The sequence below is a fragment of the Falco peregrinus genome, chromosome 6 (assembly GCF_023634155.1).
Source record: "Falco peregrinus isolate bFalPer1 chromosome 6, bFalPer1.pri, whole genome shotgun sequence".
NCBI lineage: Eukaryota > Metazoa > Chordata > Aves > Falconiformes > Falconidae > Falco > Falco peregrinus.
Genome location: NC_073726.1, coordinates 16113948 through 16134145, shown reverse-complemented (window position 1 = coordinate 16134145; position 20198 = coordinate 16113948). Strand labels below are relative to the sequence as shown.

Here is a 20198-nt window from a genome sequence, read left to right as displayed (position 1 = left end):
TAGAGCTGCTCCTCTTTCCTGGCAGCGTGGAGGGAGGGAACTGCAGGGAGGTGGTGTGTGTGGTGTGTGTCCCACCACAGGCTGCCTCTCGCTACTTGGCCATCATTACTTGCAGAAACTTTTGGTACTGCCTGGTCACTGTGAGGGTGCCGTTGATGATGCAGATGAGCTCCTTGGTGAGGTTCTGTGTGACCATGGCTGAAGGGCTGCCCCATCACATGGATGGTGCTCTACGCCCTGTTCCTGCCATCCAATGGGGAACTCCTCATGCTTTGGCATCCCTGCCATCCACAAGGAATTCCTCCTCTGGAAGTTCCAGGGAGAGGCCCTGGCCAAGGGCAATTCCCAGCTTCCCCACTGGCACCCAGGTTGCCCTGATGGACCAGGAAGTTGCAGTACCGGGTATGTGGAGTGGCTGGAAGACAACGGACATGTTATGAGCAATCCAGACCAAGTAACTTTGTTGTAATAGCAGGCCGAGCAGGCCAAAGCTGTAACAAGCTGCAGGTGTTGTGAAGGACATATGCAAGGCCAAGAGAAACAAAGAAACTGTGTATTCGCAGAGAGATAAGAGAGTTGGACAGAAAGATGAGAAAAAACCAGGATGCCTACACAAGGGGGGAGCAATGTGTGGGCACCACACTGGGACCAATCCTAGGGGAGGTGGAAGCGTGTGAACGAGTAGTTTTAACCTATCACCTTTTACATAACAAAGCCTGCGTAGAGTGTGTATTTTTAGCTGGGGGTATAAATTGGTGTGAGTCTATTAATAGCATCTGTAGAGTATAAATTGCTGTGTATCCCTTAATAAAGTGGCACTAACTTGATCACATTGGTCGTATAAGTCGTGTCCGAGCCTTCTGCATCAACAGGGTAGTGCCATTGGCTCTGCCATCACACCAGGCCAGTGGTGTGGGACACAGTAGAGGGAGCCCAGGGTAGAAGAGCCGCTGCACAACAGTGACAGCAGCAGGGCCTGTGCAGACTGGTGCTCCCTTGGCAGAACATCTGCACTCGCCCTGCAGTAGAGGATGGGGAAGAGAGAGAAGGCTGTTGCCCTGCAGTGCTCATGCACATCTGCAAGCCCACATGTGGAGGTCAAACTTCTGTTAGTGAGGACTGACAGGTTTCTTGGACAGACACTGGGAAGGCAGTCAGATGTCGAGTTGCCTGAGGATCCTGACCTTTTCTTCCTCAGCCAAAGTGCCACAAGTCACAGAATCACACAATGGTCATTGTTGGAGGGAACCTCTGGAGATTATCTAGCCCAATCCCCTGCAAAAGCAGGCTGTGCTAGAACAGGTTGCAAAAAATCATGTGCAGGTGGTGTTGGAATGTTTCCAGAGGCCTCTCTGGGCAGCCGGTGCCAGTGATCTTAAGCTGGGTGCTGTGCAAGGGTCCCTGTGCTGGTGGGGGGAAGTGCCTGGACTAGCTGCAACATCAAGGCACTGAAAAGGGGCATGGAGATGATGAGCACAACAAGCCCATGCCACGCTCCCTGCCTCCCCACATGACAGTGCCTGTTCCCAGGTCCCTGATAGCTGTGGAGGCCACCTGGCACTGGGCACCCTTTACCCTGGCTACCCTGAGGCAGCCTTAGGTTCTCTCTAGTCCACTCAGGCCACCTACTACGGCCTTCATAGCACCCCAGACCGCTCTGCAGAGCCTCAAGCACTCAATAAAAGCAGACTGGACCAGGGATCTGGTCCCCTAGACTCGACCATTCCACTCAAGTCCCCGTGGCACTCCTCCATAGATGTCTGGTACCCCCAGAGCCTCCAGTTGCTCGTCAAGCGTGGTCGATACTACAGCCAGAAGGCGGCCAAAGAGGGGGGAGGGGGGACAGCCAAGCAGCAGCTGCTTTGCTCCCCGCTCAAAGCTACTGGCGCTCCCTCCAGCCACGGCAGCTGTAGGCTTGGGCTTGGCAACATGGCGCAGCTGTGAAAGCAGAGCAGCCTGGGGAAGCCCAGGAACTCCGCGGCATAAGCAAAGGCCCAAGCTCGTGGATCTGCCCTGACCCCCAGCTGGCCGTGAGAGTCCACTTTCAAGTTTGCTTGCGCCTCGTCCAGAAGCACCCGGGGTTCCCACCAGGAGCCGGCCTAAGGCATTCTCTGCTTCCAGGTGCCACCCCCAAGGCCCCGAGCCCTGCAATGACCTGCCTTCCCTTCTTCCACTCTGTCCTCATGCTTCTCTCAGAGCGGGCAGAGCTTCAGCCCTTTGCAGTGACCCTTTGTGCCCGACGTGGCAGCCCGCCTCCTTCGGCAGGTGCCGGGCGCGGAAGTCCTTGCCTTGCACAGGAGACTGAACTGGACTGGCGCGTGGTTAGCCGTGCAGACAGAAACACTTTATTGCGAGAAGTCAGCCAGCTTCATTCTGCCCTTGCGAGGAGCGCGGGCAGGACAGAGCAGGCCTTTGACACGGAGGTTGCCTTTGCTTCAGCAGGCATTGCCCCAGCGGGAAGCGGTGGTGGTGCGCTGCAGCCTGCCCTGGACCCTCTTCATCGTGCTGCTCCAAGCTGTTTCCCCCTTAGGTACTGCAGGAGCTCCTGCAGCCGAGTAAAGAAGTCCAGCAGCTTCTGGACTGGAAACGGGCAGGGTGTAAACCTGCCCGCTTCTGTTGGCCTTGGCCTTGGCCTTGGCCTCTGGACGGGGGTGTAGGTGAAGACTGGCTGTGGCCTTGCAGTAGTCGTTACTGCTGGGCGCAGGCCCATCTGCGCCAGGATCCAGTCGTAGAAGTGCTGGGTGGAGGTGTAGACGCCGGGCTTCCTTGCTCTCGCACAGCCCGTCCCCCAGCTGGTCACACCAACAAGCCAGAAGTAGTCCGCGCGCTTGTCTTGGCACACGAGAGGCCCACCGCTGTCCCCCTGCAGCGCAGGAGAGAGGATGAAGGGGTTGTTGGGTGGCCAGCGTCAGCCCGGTGGCGGGCTCCTTCTCTCTCACAGCACCTGCCAGAGCTGTATGGAGTGGCCAGGCAAGCTCTGTAGAAGCTTGCCTGGCAGGGGGCGGTGGGCTTGCAAGGCAGGGCTCGCTCTCACTGCGGCACGGTGATGCTGCAGGTGTAGGCAGACGGCTGTGTCAGGCTTGGGATGGTGGAGCTCTGGGCTGCCAAGGGCACCGGGTGGGCCTTGTGGGCCTTCCAGGCAGAGTGTCAGGCCTCTGGGACAAGGCGGGCAGGCCCTGGGCAAGGGCCTTCCCGTGGGGAAGGGCGGGGGGAAGGCCCTCATCGGTGGGGACCCAGCCATGGGAGTGTGAGTGGCCAGCAAAAGGCCGTGAGTGACGGCACACGTTTGGGCGGTTGTGGCGGGGCTGCCTGTGCTGCCGGGGCTTGGCTCGTAGCACACTCCTACCTGGCAGGTGTCGATGCCGCCCTGCGGGTAGCCAGCACAGATGTTGTGGGTGTGGATGGCCCCTCTGTACCACCCGCTGCTGTTACAGACCCTGGCATCGATGAGGTGGACCTGGGCCTCCTGCAGCGCGTATGCCGATGCTCCAGCTGTGAAGAGCACAGAAAGGAATGAACACCCAGCAGCTCACTGCCAGTTCTCCTCCCCCTGTCTGGCGGGCTGAAGGCTTATCCCGGGGCTTGGCTTTGCATGCGGAGAGGCGTTGGACCGCTCTTTCCTTTCTGCCTTGCTCTGGGGGAATGGCTCAGGCCCATCTCCTTAAGAGGCATACGTCCCCACAGCCTGACTCTGGCTTTCGCCTCTGCCATCAGGAAGCGCAACCTGCCTCCCCAAGCTGGCCAAGCTTGCACTCGCGCCGCCACTAGGTTTTGGCAACTCACCTCTTGCATTCCTGGCACCCCAGCCACTGACATAGCAGGCTGTCAGCTCTGAGACTCTCAGCGAGGCGTCAGGCACACAGGCAAGCTGTACGTAGCTGTTGCACTGGACAGGCTGGTCCAGTTCCAGCAAGGCAATGTCGTTCCTCTGCGTGACATTCCTGTAGTGCTGGTGAACCAGCAGCTGCCTGACGTTGCGCACCTGAGCCTCAGGGCCCAGCTGAGTCAGCTGGGTGACACCGAGCACCACGCGCAAGGCGGTGATGTACCTGCAAGGCAGATGGAGAGAGGGCTCAGAGGGAGCGCAGCCACATGCTGCAGCAGCCTGGCACTTGCCCTGCCTTCTGCTTGGCAAGGGAGAGAGGCAAGCAGCGCTAGGGAGGCTGCGACTGCCCTGGCGTGCCTTGGGCTCAAGCAGTGTCCAGCTGGAGGCTGCTGGCAAGCAGTGGCACGCGAGCCCAGCCTTCTCCTGCGCAAGCCTCTCGGCGGGGCTCCGGAGTGCCCAGGCACTGGGCGTATACTGCAGGGCAACGGGATGGCAGTAGCACGTGCTCCTGCGCTCAGGGCACCTGCTAGTGTTGTGGGGCTAGCCCCGACCCCTGGTCCTCCTTACCTGACCTCGATGAAGCAGTGGGCTGCTGTGAGGACCCACTGTGGGCTGATGAGGGAGCCCCCGCAGATGTGCGCCGTGCCTCCTTCCAAGAGAGCCTGGATGCTGACGATCCAGGGCCAGGCCCCTGGCTGGGCATCTGTGCCACCCACGACGCGCGACATGCCGTAGTGCAAAGCCATGGGCCGAAGGCCGCAGCTCCCTCTGTAACCAGAAACTCCTTACTGTGCTGCTGGATGGCTTGCGCCGTTGCGGCTGAAGGCCAGCTGTCTTCCCTCCCCACACGGCATGGCCAGAAGGGCCGAGGAAACCCGTGGGGCGTGCGCCCGCTCCCCCTCGCCCCGCTTTCTGCTTCAGCCCGTGGACCAGTTGCGCCGGCAGCCCGGGAGCTGGCAAGGAGCTGAGCCTCCCAGACGGCCTTCAAGAACCTGTGGGGTGGCCATGGGGGACAAGCAGGCCCCCTCCAGTGAAGCCCACAAGGGTTGCCCAAGCTCCCTCCCAGAGCCTGGGGCCACTTACCCACAGCTGTCCCACGTGCCGCGCACAGGACAGCACACGGCCAGCAGGACAATGAGGACATGCAGAAAATCCATCGCTGCCAGCGACATGTGGCAGTTGCAAGGACGAGGGCTTGTCGCCACCAGTACGGCCGCCGTCGTACTGCCCGCAGGATTCCCGTTGCCTGGGGTTCCCTTGGACGTGGGGCTGATGTCACAGAGTGCCCGGTTCTGGGTGCTGGGCGTGGTGGTGTCGGGCGGGTGGGGGTGGGGGGGAAGGGGAGGCAATAGGAGGGGTTCCAAGCAGGAGTGGAGGCAGAAGCTGGGATCGCACACCCCCGACAGAGCCCCGTGCAATGCCCTGCTTGCGCTGGCGCCATCAGGGTGGGCAGGCCCCGTGGCAGGCAGCGGCGCCTGGCTCCCAGCTCTGCCTGTTAACAGCTCACAGGACAAAAGCGAGCATGGCCTCGCAGCCTCTTTGCGAAGTTCCCCTGCCGCCCCTGCTCTCTGCAGCCCTGTGCCACCGTCTCCTTCCCAATAAAGAGGACACCAGAGAGCGGGGCTACTACAGGCAGCACGCGCATGCCTGGGTGTCCAAGAGCCAATCTCTCTTACGGCTGCAGCCGGCAACAGTGCTGGGCAAGCCAAATAAGCCACGCGTACCCCAGCACTGTCAACCTTGCTTGCACAAAGCACAGTGAAACGCAGGCGCAGCACAGTCCTGGCTGGCTATGTCAGCCACAGCAACGCCCTCTGGCAGGCTTCGTGTCCTTGCTGCCTATGAGCTCGATTGCCGTTCTGGGGGCACACCGAGCAGGGGCACTTGTGGCAAGGACAAGCAAGGTGAAATTCTCGAGAGAGAAGGATGCTCCTGCTCTCAGCCGTACGTGCCATTGTTGTCCATGGCTTTGGTAAATCCTGCATCAGCCTTGTCTCGTGCGTCTGCTTCTGCCGCTGTCTGGCGGAGCCTTGCTCACCTGCTGGAGTGCAGGAGAAAAGCAGGAGCCAGGCACGTGCATTACGGTTGCGCAGCAGGGCTAGGTCCCTGGAGGGTAGAGGGCAGTGGCTTGAAGGATGGCAGCCCCAAAGCTTGTGAGAGGTGCGGCAGCTCCCTGCTGCCATCCTGGCTTGTGTGGCGAGGCGTAAGGCACAGAGCGGAGGGAGCAACCGGTCCCGAGGAGGAGGACCACGCAGGCTCTGCCTGAAAGCGGAAGAGCTGCTCTCAAGGCGCTTGAGGCGCAGCCCGGCTTCCTAGGCCCCAGAACCGGGCCTCCAAGCAAGCGGGCTCAAGGCTGCTTTGTGCTTTGAAAAGGGACCTGCTGCCGGCTCCCATGGGTCTGCTGAGAGCAGGCAGAAGGCGGCCTTGGAGAAGACAACTTGTGTGCTGGGGAAACTCTGCTCTTCCTGCACCATGTTTGGCAGGTGGCTAGCGGGAATGCCGTCAGAGGTGGCCACGCTTCACAGCTGCTTGAAGGAAGAGCTTGGGGTGACTTGGAGGAGAGGACTCTGGCAGGGACAGCAGTAGCCAGGCAAGCCCGTCCAGTAATGGCACGCAAGTCCGAGGTGACCTAGCTAAGAGCACCCAAAGACCGCGTGTGTTGACAGATGGGGCAAACCTGGGAGCATGGCGGGGCAAAAGAAGCGGGGTTGGCCCCGTTTCTGGGAGGAGAGCAGGGCTGAGAAAGGGAGGAGCCAGGGGAAGGTGAGGGGCACGTATAAGGATGGCAATTGGAGAGCAGGGGGGATCGAGGAGACTGTCACACAGAAGCAAAGTGCTGGCTGCTTCGCTTGCCTGAGCCCTGTGCCTGATCACCACAGAACCCGCTGGCCTCTTTTGGAGAGCCACCCCAAAGCCCTTCCTGTGTGGGACCACTCTGCACCTGCTGCGCGGTGGGTCCCCAGGCCTGGCTGCTAGCAAAGGCCGACGGCAAGACACGCCACAGGCAGCCAGCGCTTGGAAAGCCACAGTGTCTCGGGCCAGCTGCTGCTGGGAGCCCTGTGTGTGTGCGCAACTCACTAGTGAACCTGAAGCTGGACGAGGTGACAAGCAAGAGGGGAGAGAGAGCCTTTCAGGCATGTGGATGGCCTGTGGCTGCAGCCAACGTGCTTGCTCATCCCCAGCATCTCCACCTTGCAAGAGGACCAGGCCTGCCAGCCACTGGCCACCTCTCCACCTCCTGGAGGCAGGAAGGACTTGCAGGTGCTTGAGCATGCATGCCTGTGGTGACGCAAGTCGGTAGGGACTCCAAAACTCCCTATCTGCGTGGCTGGGTTCAGGCAAAATGGCTCTTCCTTGTTTTTAAGTATTGCTTATATATCTTAGATAGTACATGTGTCACATGCTGGTAGGCTTTCTGTCTTCTTTTTCTTCCTTGCTATTTGCTGTTGCTGCATGTGCCGGTATGCTGCGGTTTTATGTTCCGGGTTTTCACATGCTGTTCACATGCTTGACGTTTTTGTGGCTGTCTTAAAGGTACACGACTAAGCCTTCAAAGTCAACTTGCTCGTGTGCAGACCCCTACACGTGCCCTCACCTAGGCACGCCCCCCCTGCGGGAGCTGCAGAAGGGCCTGCCTCTGAAGCTGTGTAGGACCGTCCTCCTCTTGCTCTGCGCTTGGTCCCCGGCAAGCCATGGTGCTGCAGCTCCCAGCTCTGTTCCCACCCATGGCTGCAGGGCACGCCTCCGGCTGAACTGGGATCTCTGGAAACAAGGGCATGCCCTTTGCTTCCTCTCGATCATGCAGTGAAAGGAACACTTATGGCTCTGCGGATGATGCTGGAGCATGCTCCCTCCCGGCACAAGTCCGGCTTTCTGTCAAGAGGCCTCAGGCGTACCTCGTACCACAGAGCGCAAGGTCCACTCCCCTGCACTCCCAGCAGGCTTGGTAACATCCCCTACACACAGCTTGCTCCCCCAGCACTGCCATAGTCAGAGGTGTCACCAAGCCGAAGGCGCCGCGGAGCTCTCAGGCTGAGCGTGGTCAGTTGTGGGCAGAAGGGGGTCTGCTGGCTCCGCAACAGGGGTCCTGTGTGGAGAAACCCAAGGGGATGGAGCGGCCAGAGGGCATGCTGTGGGAAGCAGCAGGGCCAAGGTCACCCGTGCAGCCACAAACCTGAAGAAGAGCCTGGCACAGGACCAGGCAGAGCCTGCAGGCAGTCATACGGGAGCCCCGATACTACAGCCAGTAGGTGACCAGGGAGCGGGGGACAGCCAAGCAGCAGCAGCTGCTTTGCTCCCCGCTCAAAGCTACTGGCGCTCCCTCCAGCCACGGCAGCTGTAGGCTTGGGCTTGGCAACATGGCGCAGCTGTGAAAGCAGAGCAGCCTGGGGAAGCCCAGGAACTCCGCGGCATAAGCAAAGGCCCAAGCTCGTGGATCTGCCCTGACCCCCAGCTGGCCGTGAGAGTCCACTTTCAAGTTTGCTTGCGCCTCGTCCAGAAGCACCCGGGGTTCCCACCAGGAGCCGGCCTAAGGCATTCTCTGCTTCCAGGTGCCACCCCCAAGGCCCCGAGCCCTGCAATGACCTGCCTTCCCTTCTTCCACTCTGTCCTCATGCTTCTCTCAGAGCGGGCAGAGCTTCAGCCCTTTGCAGTGACCCTTTGTGCCCGACGTGGCAGCCCGCCTCCTTCGGCAGGTGCCGGGCGCGGACGTCCTTGCCTTGCACAGGAGACTGAAGTGGACTGGCGCGTGGTTAGCCGTGCAGACAGAAACACTTTATTGCGAGAAGTCAGCCAGCTTCATTCTGCCCTTGCGAGGAGCGCGGGCAGGACAGAGCAGGCCTTTGACACGGAGGTTGCCTTTGCTTCAGCAGGCATTGCCCCAGCGGGAAGCGGTGGTGGTGCGCTGCAGCCTGCCCTGGACCCTCTTCATCGTGCTGCTCCAAGCTGTTTCCCCCTTAGGTACTGCAGGAGCTCCTGCAGCCGAGTAAAGAAGTCCAGCAGCTTCTGGACTGGAAACGGGCAGGGTGTAAACCTGCCCGCTTCTGTTGGCCTTGGCCTTGGCCTTGGCCTCTGGACGGGGGTGTAGGTGAAGACCGGCTGTGGCCTTGCAGTAGTCGTTACTGCTGGGCGCAGGCCCATCTGCGCCAGGATCCAGTCGTAGAAGTGCTGGGTGGAGGTGTAGACGCCGGGCTTCCTTGCTCTCGCACAGCCCGTCCCCCAGCTGGTCACACCAACAAGCCAGAAGTAGTCCGCGCGCTTGTCTTGGCACACGAGAGGCCCACCGCTGTCCCCCTGCAGCGCAGGAGAGAGGATGAAGGGGTTGTTGGGTGGCCAGCGTCAGCCCGGTGGCGGGCTCCTTCTCTCTCACAGCACCTGCCAGAGCTGTATGGAGTGGCCAGGCAAGCTCTGTAGAAGCTTGCCTGGCAGGGGGCGGTGGGCTTGCAAGGCAGGGCTCGCTCTCACTGCGGCACGGTGATGCTGCAGGTGTAGGCAGACGGCTGTGTCAGGCTTGGGATGGTGGAGCTCTGGGCTGCCAAGGGCACCGGGTGGGCCTTCCAGGCAGAGTGTCAGGCCTCTGGGACAAGGCGGGCAGGCCCTGGGCAAGGGCCTTCCCGTGGGGAAGGGCGGGGGAAGGCTCTCATCGGTGGGGACCCAGCCATGGGAGTGTGAGTGGCCAGCAAAAGGCCGTGAGTGACGGCACACGTTTGGGCGGTTGTGGCGGGGCTGCCTGTGCTGCCGGGGCTTGGCTCGTAGCACACTCCTACCTGGCAGGTGTCGATGCCGCCCTGCGGGTAGCCAGCACAGATGTTGTGGGTGTGGATGGCCCCTCTGTACCACCCACTGCTGTTACAGACCCTGGCATCGATGAGGTGGACCTGGGCCTCCTGCAGCGCGTATGCCGATGCTCCAGCTGTGAAGAGCACAGAAAGGAATGAACACCCAGCAGCTCACTGCCAGTTCTCCTCCCCCTGTCTGGCGGGCTGAAGGCTTATCCCGGGGCTTGGCTTTGCATGCGGAGAGGCGTTGGACCGCTCTTTCCTTTCTGCCTTGCTCTGGGGGAATGGCTCAGGCCCATCTCCTTAAGAGGCATACGTCCCCACAGCCTGACTCTGGCTTTCGCCTCTGCCATCAGGAAGCGCAACCTGCCTCCCCAAGCTGGCCAAGCTTGCACTCGCGCCGCCACTAGGTTTTGGCAACTCACCTCTTGCATTCCTGGCACCCCAGCCACTGACGTAGCAGGCTGTCAGCTCTGAGACTCTCAGCGAGGCGTCAGGCACACAGGCAAGCTGTACGTAGCTGTTGCACTGGACAGGCTGGTCCAGTTCCAGCAAGGCAATGTCGTTCCTCTGCGTGACATTCCTGTAGTGCTGGTGAACCAGCAGCTGCCTGACGTTGCGCACCTGAGCCTCAGGGCCCAGCTGAGTCAGCTGGGTGACACCGAGCACCACGCGCAAGGCGGTGATGTACCTGCAAGGCAGATGGAGAGAGGGCTCAGAGGGAGCGCAGCCACATGCTGCAGCAGCCTGGCACTTGCCCTGCCTTCTGCTTGGCAAGGGAGAGAGGCAAGCAGCGCTAGGGAGGCTGCGACTGCCCTGGCGTGCCTTGGGCTCAAGCAGTGTCCAGCTGGAGGCTGCTGGCAAGCAGTGGCACGCGAGCCCAGCCTTCTCCTGCGCAAGCCTCTCGGCGGGGCTCCGGAGTGCCCAGGCACTGGGCGTATACTGCAGGGCAACGGGATGGCAGTAGCACGTGCTCCTGCGCTCAGGGCACCTGCTAGTGTTGTGGGGCTAGCCCCGACCCCTGGTCCTCCTTACCTGACCTCGATGAAGCAGTGGGCTGCTGTGAGGACCCACTGTGGGCTGATGAGGGAGCCCCCGCAGATGTGCGCCGTGCCTCCTTCCAAGAGAGCCTGGATGCTGACGATCCAGGGCCAGGCCCCTGGCTGGGCATCTGTGCCACCCACGACGCGCGACATGCCGTAGTGCAAAGCCATGGGCCGAAGGCCGCAGCTCCCTCTGTAACCAGAAACTCCTTACTGTGCTGCTGGATGGCTTGCGCCGTTGCGGCTGAAGGCCAGCTGTCTTCCCTCCCCACACGGCATGGCCAGAAGGGCCGAGGAAACCCGTGGGGCGTGCGCCCGCTCCCCTCGCCCCGCTTTCTGCTTCAGCCCGTGGACCAGTTGTGCCGGCAGCCCAGGAGCTGGCAAGGAGCTGAGCCTCCCAGACGGCCTTCAAGAACCTGTGGGGTGGCCATGGGGGACAAGCAGGCCCCCTCCAGTGAAGCCCACAAGGGTTGCCCAAGCTCCCTCCCAGAGCCTGGGGCCACTTACCCACAGCTGTCCCACGTGCCGCGCACAGGACAGCACACGGCCAGCAGGACAATGAGGACATGCAGAAAATCCATCGCTGCCAGCGACATGTGGCAGTTGTAAGGACGAGGGCTTGTCGCCACCAGTACGGCTGCCGTCGTACTGCCCGCAGGATTCCCGTTGCCTGGGGTTCCCTTGGACGTGGGGCTGATGTCACAGAGTGCCCGGTTCCGGGTGCTGGGCGTGGTGGTGTCGGGGGGTGGGGGTGGAGGGGGAGGGGAGGCAATAGGAGGGGTTCCAAGCAGGAGTGGAGGCAGAAGCTGGGATCGCACACCCCGACAGAGCCCCGTGCAATGCCCTGCTTGCGCTGCGCCATCAGGGTGGGCAGGCCCCGTGGCAGGCAGCGGCGCCTGGCTCCCAGCTCTGCCTGTTAACAGCTCACAGGACAAAAGCGAGCATGGCCTCGCAGCCTCTTTGCGAAGTTCCCTGCCGCCCTGCTCTCTGCAGCCCTGTGCCACCGTCTCCTTCCCAATAAAGAGACACCAGAGAGCGGGGCTACTACAGGCAGCACGCGCATGCCTGGGTGTCCAAGAGCCAATCTCTCTTACGGCTGCGGCCGGCAACAGTGCTGGGCAAGCCAAATAAGCCACGCGTACCCCAGCACTGTCAACCTTGCTGCACAAAGCACAGTGAAACGCAGGCGCAGCACAGTCCTGGCTGGCTATGTCAGCCACAGCAACGCCCTCTGGCAGGCTTCGTGTCCTTGCTGCCTATGAGCTCGATTGCCGTTCTGGGGGCACATCGAGCAGGGCACTTGTGGCAAGGACAAGCAAGGTGAAATTCTCGAGAGAGAAGGATGCTCCTGCTCTCAGCCGTACGTGCCATTGTTGTCCATGGCTTTGGTAAATCCTGCATCAGCCTTGTCTCGTGCGTCTGCCTTCTGCCGCTGTCTGGCGGAGCCTTGCTCACCTGCTGGAGTGCAGGAGAAAAGCAGGAGCCAGGCACGTGCATTACGGTTGCGCAGCAGGGCTAGGTCCCTGGAGGGTAGAGGGCAGTGGCTTGAAGGATGGCAGCCCCAAAGCTTGTGAGAGGTGCGGCAGCTCCCTGCTGCCATCCTGGCTTGTGTGGCGAGGCGTAAGGCACAGAGCGGAGGGAGCAACCGGGTCCCGAGGAGGAGGACCACGCAGGCTCTGCCTGAAAGCGGAAGAGCTGCTCTCAAGGCGCTTGAGGCGCAGCCCGGCTTCCTAGGCCCCAGAACCGGGCCTCCAAGCAAGCGGGCTCAAGGCTGCTTTGTGTTTTGAAAAGGGACCTGCTCCCGGCTCCCATGGGTCTGCTGAGAGCAGGCAGAAGGCGGCCTTGGAGAAGACAACTTGTGTGCTGGGGAAACTCTGCTCTTCCAGCACCATGTTTGGCAGGTGGCTAGCGGGGAATGCCGTCAGAGGTGGCCACGCTTCACAGCTGCTTGAAGGAAGAGCTTGGGGTGACTTGGAGGAGAGGACTCTGGCAGGGACAGCAGTAGCCAGGCAAGCCCGTCCAGTAATGGCACGCAAGTCCGAGGTGACCTAGCTAAGAGCACCCAAAGACCGCGTGTGTTGACAGATGGGGCAAACCTGGGAGCATGGCGGGGCAAAAGAAGCGGGGTTGGCCCCGTTTCTGGGAGGAGAGCAGGGCTGAGAAAGGGAGGAGCCAGGGAAGGTGAGGGGCACGTATAAGGATGGCAATTGGAGAGCAGGGGGGATCGAGGAGACTGTCACACAGAAGCAAAGTGCTGGCTGCTTCGCTTGCCTGAGCCCTGTGCCTGATCACCACAGAACCCGCTGGCCTCTTTTGGAGAGCCACCCCAAAGCCCTTCCTGTGTGGGACCACTCTGCACCTGCTGCGCGGTGGGTCCCCAGGCCTGGCTGCTAGCAAAGGCCGACGGCAAGACACGCCACAGGCAGCCAGCGCTTGGAAAGCCACAGTGTCTCGGGCCAGCTGCTGCTGGGAGCCCTGTGTGTGTGCGCAACTCACTAGTGAACCTGAAGCTGGACGAGGTGACAAGCAAGAGGGGAGAGAGAGCCTTTCAGGCATGTGGATGGCCTGTGGCTGCAGCCAACGTGCTTGCTCATCCCCAGCATCTCCACCTTGCAAGAGGACCAGGCCTGCCAGCCACTGGCCACCTCTCCACCTCCTGGAGGCAGGAAGGACTTGCAGGTGCTTGAGCATGCATGCCTGTGGTGACGCAAGTCGGTAGGGACTCCAAAACTCCCTATCTGCGTGGCTGGGTTCAGGCAAAATGGCTCTTCCTTGTTTTTAAGTATTGCTTATATATCTTAGATAGTACATGTGTCACATGCTGGTAGGCTTTCTGTCTTCTTTTTCTTCCTTGCTATTTGCTGTTGCTGCATGTGCCGGTATGCTGCGGTTTTATGTTCCGGGTTTTCACATGCTGTTCACATGCTTGACGTTTTTGTGGCTGTCTTAAAGGTACACGACTAAGCCTTCAAAGTCAACTTGCTCATGTGCAGACCCCTACATGTGCCCTCACCTAGGCACGCCCCCCCTGCGGGAGCTGCAGAAGGGCCTGCCTCTGAAGCTGTGTAGGACCGTCCTCCTCTTGCTCTGCGCTTGGTCCCCGGCAAGCCATGGTGCTGCAGCTCCCAGCTCTGTTCCCACCCATGGCTGCAGGGCACGCCTCCGGCTGAACTGGGATCTCTGGAAACAAGGGCATGCCCTTTGCTTCCTCTCGATCATGCAGTGAAAGGAACACATGGCTCTGCGGATGATGCTGGAGCATGCTCCCTCCCGGCACAAGTCCGGCTTTCTGTCAAGAGGCCTCAGGCGTACCTCGTACCACAGAGCGCAAGGTCCACTCCCCTGCACTCCTAGCAGGCTTGGTAACATCCCCTACACACAGCTTGCTCCCCCAGCACTGCCATAGTCAGAGGTGTCACCAAGCCGAAGGCGCCGCGGAGCTCTCAGGCTGAGCGTGGTCAGTTGTGGGCAGAAGGGGGTCTGCTGGCTCCGCAACAGGGGTCCTGTGTGGAGAAACCCAAGGGGATGGAGCGGCCAGAGGGCATGCTGTGGGAAGCAGCAGGGCCAAGGTCACCCGTGCAGCCACAAACCTGAAGAAGAGCCTGGCACAGGACCAGGCAGAGCCTGCAGGCAGTCATACGGGAGCCCCGATACTACAGCCAGTAGGTGACCAGGGAGCGGGGGACAGCCAAGCAGCAGCAGCTGCTTTGCTCCCCGCTCAAAGCTACTGGCGCTCCCTCCAGCCACGGCAGCTGTAGGCTTGGGCTTGGCAACATGGCGCAGCTGTGAAAGCAGAGCAGCCTGGGGAAGCCCAGGAACTCCGCGGCATAAGCAAAGGCCCAAGCTCGTGGATCTGCCCTGACCCCCAGCTGGCCGTGAGAGTCCACTTTCAAGTTTGCTTGCGCCTCGTCCAGAAGCACCCGGGGTTCCCACCAGGAGCCGGCCTAAGGCATTCTCTGCTTCCAGGTGCCACCCCCAAGGCCCCGAGCCCTGCAATGACCTGCCTTCCCTTCTTCCACTCTGTCCTCATGCTTCTCTCAGAGCGGGCAGAGCTTCAGCCCTTTGCAGTGACCCTTTGTGCCCGACGTGGCAGCCCGCCTCCTTCGGCAGGTGCCGGGCGCGGACGTCCTTGCCTTGCACAGGAGACTGAAGTGGACTGGCGCGTGGTTAGCCGTGCAGACAGAAACACTTTATTGCGAGAAGTCAGCCAGCTTCATTCTGCCCTTGCGAGGAGCGCGGGCAGGACAGAGCAGGCCTTTGACACGGAGGTTGCCTTTGCTTCAGCAGGCATTGCCCCAGCGGGAAGCGGTGGTGGTGCGCTGCAGCCTGCCCTGGACCCTCTTCATCGTGCTGCTCCAAGCTGTTTCCCCCTTAGGTACTGCAGGAGCTCCTGCAGCCGAGTAAAGAAGTCCAGCAGCTTCTGGACTGGAAACGGGCAGGGTGTAAACCTGCCCGCTTCTGTTGGCCTTGGCCTTGGCCTTGGCCTCTGGACGGGGGTGTAGGTGAAGACCGGCTGTGGCCTTGCAGTAGTCGTTACTGCTAGGCGCAGGCCCATCTGCGCCAGGATCCAGTCGTAGAAGTGCTGGGTGGAGGTGTAGACGCCGGGCTTCCTTGCTCTCGCACAGCCCGTCCCCCAGCTGGTCACACCAACAAGCCAGAAGTAGTCCGCGCGCTTGTCTTGGCACACGAGAGGCCCACCGCTGTCCCCCTGCAGCGCAGGAGAGAGGATGAAGGGGTTGTTGGGTGGCCAGCGTCAGCCCGGTGGCGGGCTCCTTCTCTCTCACAGCACCTGCCAGAGCTGTATGGAGTGGCCAGGCAAGCTCTGTAGAAGCTTGCCTGGCAGGGGGCGGTGGGCTTGTAAGGCAGGGCTCGCTCTCACTGCGGCACGGTGATGCTGCAGGTGTAGGCAGACGGCTGTGTCAGGCTTGGGATGGTGGAGCTCTGGGCTGCCAAGGGCACCGGGTGGGCCTTCCAGGCAGAGTGTCAGGCCTCTGGGACAAGGCGGGCAGGCCCTGGGCAAGGGCCTTCCCGTGGGGAAGGGCGGGGGAAGGCCCTCATCGGTGGGGACCCAGCCATGGGAGTGTGAGTGGCCAGCAAAAGGCCGTGAGTGACGGCACACGTTTGGGCGGTTGTGGCGGGGCTGCCTGTGCTGCCGGGGCTTGGCTTGTAGCATACTCCTACCTGGCAGGTGTCGATGCCGCCCTGCGGGTAGCCAGCACAGATGTTGTGGGTGTGGATGGCCCCTCTGTACCACCCGCTGCTGTTACAGACCCTGGCATCGATGAGGTGGACCTGGGCCTCCTGCAGCGCGTATGCCGATGCTCCAGCTGTGAAGAGCACAGAAAGGAATGAACACCCAGCAGCTCACTGCCAGTTCTCCTCCCCCTGTCTGGCGGGCTGAAGGCTTATCCCGGGGCTTGGCTTTGCATGCGGAGAGGCGTTGGACCGCTCTTTCCTTTCTGCCTTGCTCTGGGGGAATGGCTCAGGCCCATCTCCTTAAGAGGCATACGTCCCCACAGCCTGACTCTGGCTTTCGCCTCTGCCATCAGGAAGCGCAACCTGCCTCCCCAAGCTGGCCAAGCTTGCACTCGCGCCGCCACTAGGTTTTGGCAACTCACCTCTTGCATTCCTGGCACCCCAGCCACTGACGTAGCAGGCTGTCAGCTCTGAGACTCTCAGCGAGGCGTCAGGCACACAAGCAAGCTGTATGTAGCTGTTGCACTGGACAGGCTGGTCCAGTTCCAGCAAGGCAATGTCGTTCCTCTGCGTGACATTCCTGTAGTGCTGGTGAACCAGCAGCTGCCTGACGTTGCGCACCTGAGCCTCAGGGCCCAGCTGAGTCAGCTGGGTGACACCGAGCACCACGCGCAAGGCGGTGATGTACCTGCAAGGCAGATGGAGAGAGGGCTCAGAGGGAGCGCAGCCACATGCTGCAGCAGCCTGGCACTTGCCCTGCCTTCTGCTTGGCAAGGGAGAGAGGCAAGCAGCGCTAGGGAGGCTGCGACTGCCCTGGCGTGCCTTGGGCTCAAGCAGTGTCCAGCTGGAGGCTGCTGGCAAGCAGTGGCACGCGAGCCCAGCCTTCTCCTGCGCAAGCCTCTCGGCGGGGCTCCGGAGTGCCCAGGCACTGGGCGTATACTGCAGGGCAACGGGATGGCAGTAGCACGTGCTCCTGCGCTCAGGGCACCTGCTAGTGTTGTGGGGCTAGCCCCGACCCCTGGTCCTCCTTACCTGACCTCGATGAAGCAGTGGGCTGCTGTGAGGACCCACTGTGGGCTGATGAGGGAGCCCCCGCAGATGTGCGCCGTGCCTCCTTCCAAGAGAGCCTGGATGCTGACGATCCAGGGCCAGGCCCCTGGCTGGGCATCTGTGCCACCCACGACGCGCGACATGCCGTAGTGCAAAGCCATGGGCCGAAGGCCGCAGCTCCCTCTGTAACCAGAAACTCCTTACTGTGCTGCTGGATGGCTTGCGCCGTTGCGGCTGAAGGCCAGCTGTCTTCCCTCCCCACACGGCATGGCCAGAAGGGCCGAGGAAACCCGTGGGGCGTGCGCCCGCTCCCCTCGCCCCGCTTTCTGCTTCAGCCCGTGGACCAGTTGTGCCGGCAGCCCGGGAGCTGGCAAGGAGCTGAGCCTCCCAGACGGCCTTCAAGAACCTGTGGGGTGGCCATGGGGGACAAGCAGGCCCCCTCCAGTGAAGCCCACAAGGGTTGCCCAAGCTCCCTCCCAGAGCCTGGGGCCACTTACCCACAGCTGTCCCACGTGCCGCGCACAGGACAGCACACGGCCAGCAGGAAAATGAGGACATGCAGAAAATCCATCGCTGCCAGCGACATGTGGCAGTTGCAAGGACGAGGGCTTGTCGCCACCAGTACAGCCGCCGTCGTACTGCCCGCAGGATTCCCGTTGCCTGGGGTTCCCTTGGACGTGGGGCTGATGTCACAGAGTGCCCGGTTCCGGGTGCTGGGCGTGGTGGTGTCGGGCGGGTGGGGGTGGGGGGGGAGGGGAGGCAATAGGAGGGGTTCCAAGCAGGAGTGGAGGCAGAAGCTGGGATCGCACACCCCGACAGAGCCCCGTGCAATGCCCTGCTTGCGCTGCGCCATCAGGGTGGGCAGGCCCCGTGGCAGGCAGCGGCGCCTGGCTCCCAGCTCTGCCTGTTAACAGCTCACAGGACAAAAGCGAGCATGGCCTCGCAGCCTCTTTGCGAAGTTCCCTGCCGCCCTGCTCTCTGCAGCCCTGTGCCACCGTCTCCTTCCCAATAAAGAGACACCAGAGAGCGGGGCTACTACAGGCAGCACGCGCATGCCTGGGTGTCCAAGAGCCAATCTCTCTTACGGCTGCGGCCGGCAACAGTGCTGGGCAAGCCAAATAAGCCACGCGTACCCCAGCACTGTCAACCTTGCTGCACAAAGCACAGTGAAACGCAGGCGCAGCACAGTCCTGGCTGGCTATGTCAGCCACAGCAACGCCCTCTGGCAGGCTTCGTGTCCTTGCTGCCTATGAGCTCGATTGCCGTTCTGGGGGCACACCGAGCAGGGCACTTGTGGCAAGGACAAGCAAGGTGAAATTCTCGAGAGAGAAGGATGCTCCTGCTCTCAGCCGTACGTGCCATTGTTGTCCATGGCTTTGGTAAATCCTGCATCAGCCTTGTCTCGTGCGTCTGCCTTCTGCCGCTGTCTGGCGGAGCCTTGCTCACCTGCTGGAGTGCAGGAGAAAAGCAGGAGCCAGGCACGTGCATTACGGTTGCGCAGCAGGGCTAGGTCCCTGGAGGGTAGAGGGCAGTGGCTTGAAGGATGGCAGCCCCAAAGCTTGTGAGAGGTGCGGCAGCTCCCTGCTGCCATCCTGGCTTGTGTGGCGAGGCGTAAGGCACAGAGCGGAGGGAGCAACCGGGTCCCGAGGAGGAGGACCACGCAGGCTCTGCCTGAAAGCGGAAGAGCTGCTCTCAAGGCGCTTGAGGCGCAGCCCGGCTTCCTAGGCCCCAGAACCGGGCCTCCAAGCAAGCGGGCTCAAGGCTGCTTTGTGCTTTGAAAAGGGACCTGCTGCCGGCTCCCATGGGTCTGCTGAGAGCAGGCAGAAGGCGGCCTTGGAGAAGACAACTTGTGTGCTGGGGAAACTCTGCTCTTCCAGCACCATGTTTGGCAGGTGGCTAGCGGGGAATGCCGTCAGAGGTGGCCACGCTTCACAGCTGCTTGAAGGAAGAGCTTGGGGTGACTTGGAGGAGAGGACTCTGGCAGGGACAGCAGTAGCCAGGCAAGCCCGTCCAGTAATGGCACGCAAGTCCGAGGTGACCTAGCTAAGAGCACCCAAAGACCGCGTGTGTTGACAGATGGGGCAAACCTGGGAGCATGGCGGGGCAAAAGAAGCGGGGTTGGCCCCGTTTCTGGGAGGAGAGCAGGGCTGAGAAAGGGAGGAGCCAGGGAAGGTGAGGGGCACGTATAAGGATGGCAATTGGAGAGCAGGGGGGATCGAGGAGACTGTCACACAGAAGCAAAGTGCTGGCTGCTTCGCTTGCCTGAGCCCTGTGCCTGATCACCACAGAACCCGCTGGCCTCTTTTGGAGAGCCACCCCAAAGCCCTTCCTGTGTGGGACCACTCTGCACCTGCTGCGCGGTGGGTCCCCAGGCCTGGCTGCTAGCAAAGGCCGACGGCAAGACACGCCACAGGCAGCCAGCGCTTGGAAAGCCACAGTGTCTCGGGCCAGCTGCTGCTGGGAGCCCTGTGTGTGTGCGCAACTCACTAGTGAACCTGAAGCTGGACGAGGTGACAAGCAAGAGGGGAGAGAGAGCCTTTCAGGCATGTGGATGGCCTGTGGCTGCAGCCAACGTGCTTGCTCATCCCCAGCATCTCCACCTTGCAAGAGGACCAGGCCTGCCAGCCACTGGCCACCTCTCCACCTCCTGGAGGCAGGAAGGACTTGCAGGTGCTTGAGCATGCATGCCTGTGGTGACGCAAGTCGGTAGGGACTCCAAAACTCCCTATCTGCGTGGCTGGGTTCAGGCAAAATGGCTCTTCCTTGTTTTTAAGTATTGCTTATATATCTTAGATAGTACATGTGTCACATGCTGGTAGGCTTTCTGTCTTCTTTTTCTTCCTTGCTATTTGCTGTTGCTGCATGTGCCGGTATGCTGCGGTTTTATGTTCCGGGTTTTCACATGCTGTTCACATGCTTGACGTTTTTGTGGCTGTCTTAAAGGTACACGACTAAGCCTTCAAAGTCAACTTGCTCATGTGCAGACCCCTACATGTGCCCTCACCTAGGCACGCCCCCCCTGCGGGAGCTGCAGAAGGGCCTGCCTCTGAAGCTGTGTAGGACCGTCCTCCTCTTGCTCTGCGCTTGGTCCCCGGCAAGCCATGGTGCTGCAGCTCCCAGCTCTGTTCCCACCCATGGCTGCAGGGCACGCCTCCGGCTGAACTGGGATCTCTGGAAACAAGGGCATGCCCTTTGCTTCCTCTCGATCATGCAGTGAAAGGAACACTTATGGCTCTGCGGATGATGCTGGAGCATGCTCCCTCCCGGCACAAGTCCGGCTTTCTGTCAAGAGGCCTCAGGCGTACC

General features: G+C 61.4%; 3 protein-coding genes across 3 annotated transcripts; all 3 read right to left on the bottom strand.

The window, feature by feature from the left end:
* Positions 1-1893: 1893 nt before the first annotated feature.
* On the bottom strand, positions 1894-4704 carry LOC129784780 (acrosin-like). The gene is made up of 4 exons (XM_055808719.1): positions 4394-4704; positions 3766-4049; positions 3347-3486; positions 1894-2863 (listed from the first exon to the last, which is right to left on the bottom strand). Exons 1-4 carry the CDS (start codon positions 4570-4572, stop codon positions 2498-2500), a joined length of 969 nt encoding a protein of 322 aa, XP_055664694.1. The 5' UTR covers positions 4573-4704; the 3' UTR covers positions 1894-2497.
* A 3173-nt stretch (positions 4705-7877) lies between these two features.
* LOC129784781 (acrosin-like) lies at positions 7878-10993 on the bottom strand. Its single transcript, XM_055808722.1, has 4 exons — positions 10639-10993; positions 10011-10294; positions 9592-9731; positions 7878-9118 (listed from the first exon to the last, which is right to left on the bottom strand). The coding sequence occupies exons 1-4, from the start codon at positions 10815-10817 to the stop codon at positions 8753-8755; spliced, it is 969 nt and encodes a 322-aa protein (XP_055664697.1). The 5' UTR covers positions 10818-10993; the 3' UTR covers positions 7878-8752.
* A 3120-nt stretch (positions 10994-14113) lies between these two features.
* On the bottom strand, positions 14114-17398 carry LOC129784772 (acrosin-like). The gene is made up of 4 exons (XM_055808699.1): positions 16875-17398; positions 16265-16530; positions 15828-15973; positions 14114-15354 (listed from the first exon to the last, which is right to left on the bottom strand). Exons 1-4 carry the CDS (start codon positions 17051-17053, stop codon positions 14989-14991), a joined length of 957 nt encoding a protein of 318 aa, XP_055664674.1. The 5' UTR covers positions 17054-17398; the 3' UTR covers positions 14114-14988.
* Positions 17399-20198: the final 2800 nt, after the last annotated feature.

Excerpts from the sequence above, each read along its gene's own strand:
- LOC129784780 (XM_055808719.1), bottom strand. The coding sequence starts at position 4,572 with ATGGCTTTGCACTACGGCATGTCGCGCGTCGTGGGTGGCACAGATGCC. Across the intron at positions 4,050-4,393 it reads CACTGCTTCATCGAGGTCAG|GTACATCACCGCCTTGCGCG; the intron begins GTAAGGAGGACC and ends TCTGCCTTGCAG. Across the intron at positions 3,487-3,765 it reads AGGTGAGTTGCCAAAACCTA|CATCGGCATACGCGCTGCAG; the intron begins GTGGCGGCGCGA and ends TCACAGCTGGAG.
- LOC129784781 (XM_055808722.1), bottom strand. The coding sequence starts at position 10,817 with ATGGCTTTGCACTACGGCATGTCGCGCGTCGTGGGTGGCACAGATGCC. Across the intron at positions 10,295-10,638 it reads CACTGCTTCATCGAGGTCAG|GTACATCACCGCCTTGCGCG; the intron begins GTAAGGAGGACC and ends TCTGCCTTGCAG. Across the intron at positions 9,732-10,010 it reads AGGTGAGTTGCCAAAACCTA|CATCGGCATACGCGCTGCAG; the intron begins GTGGCGGCGCGA and ends TCACAGCTGGAG.
- LOC129784772 (XM_055808699.1), bottom strand. The coding sequence starts at position 17,053 with ATGGCTTTGCACTACGGCATGTCGCGCGTCGTGGGTGGCACAGATGCC. Across the intron at positions 16,531-16,874 it reads CACTGCTTCATCGAGGTCAG|GTACATCACCGCCTTGCGCG; the intron begins GTAAGGAGGACC and ends TCTGCCTTGCAG. Across the intron at positions 15,974-16,264 it reads GGGTGCCAGGAATGCAAGAG|CTGGAGCATCGGCATACGCG; the intron begins GTGAGTTGCCAA and ends TGCTCTTCACAG.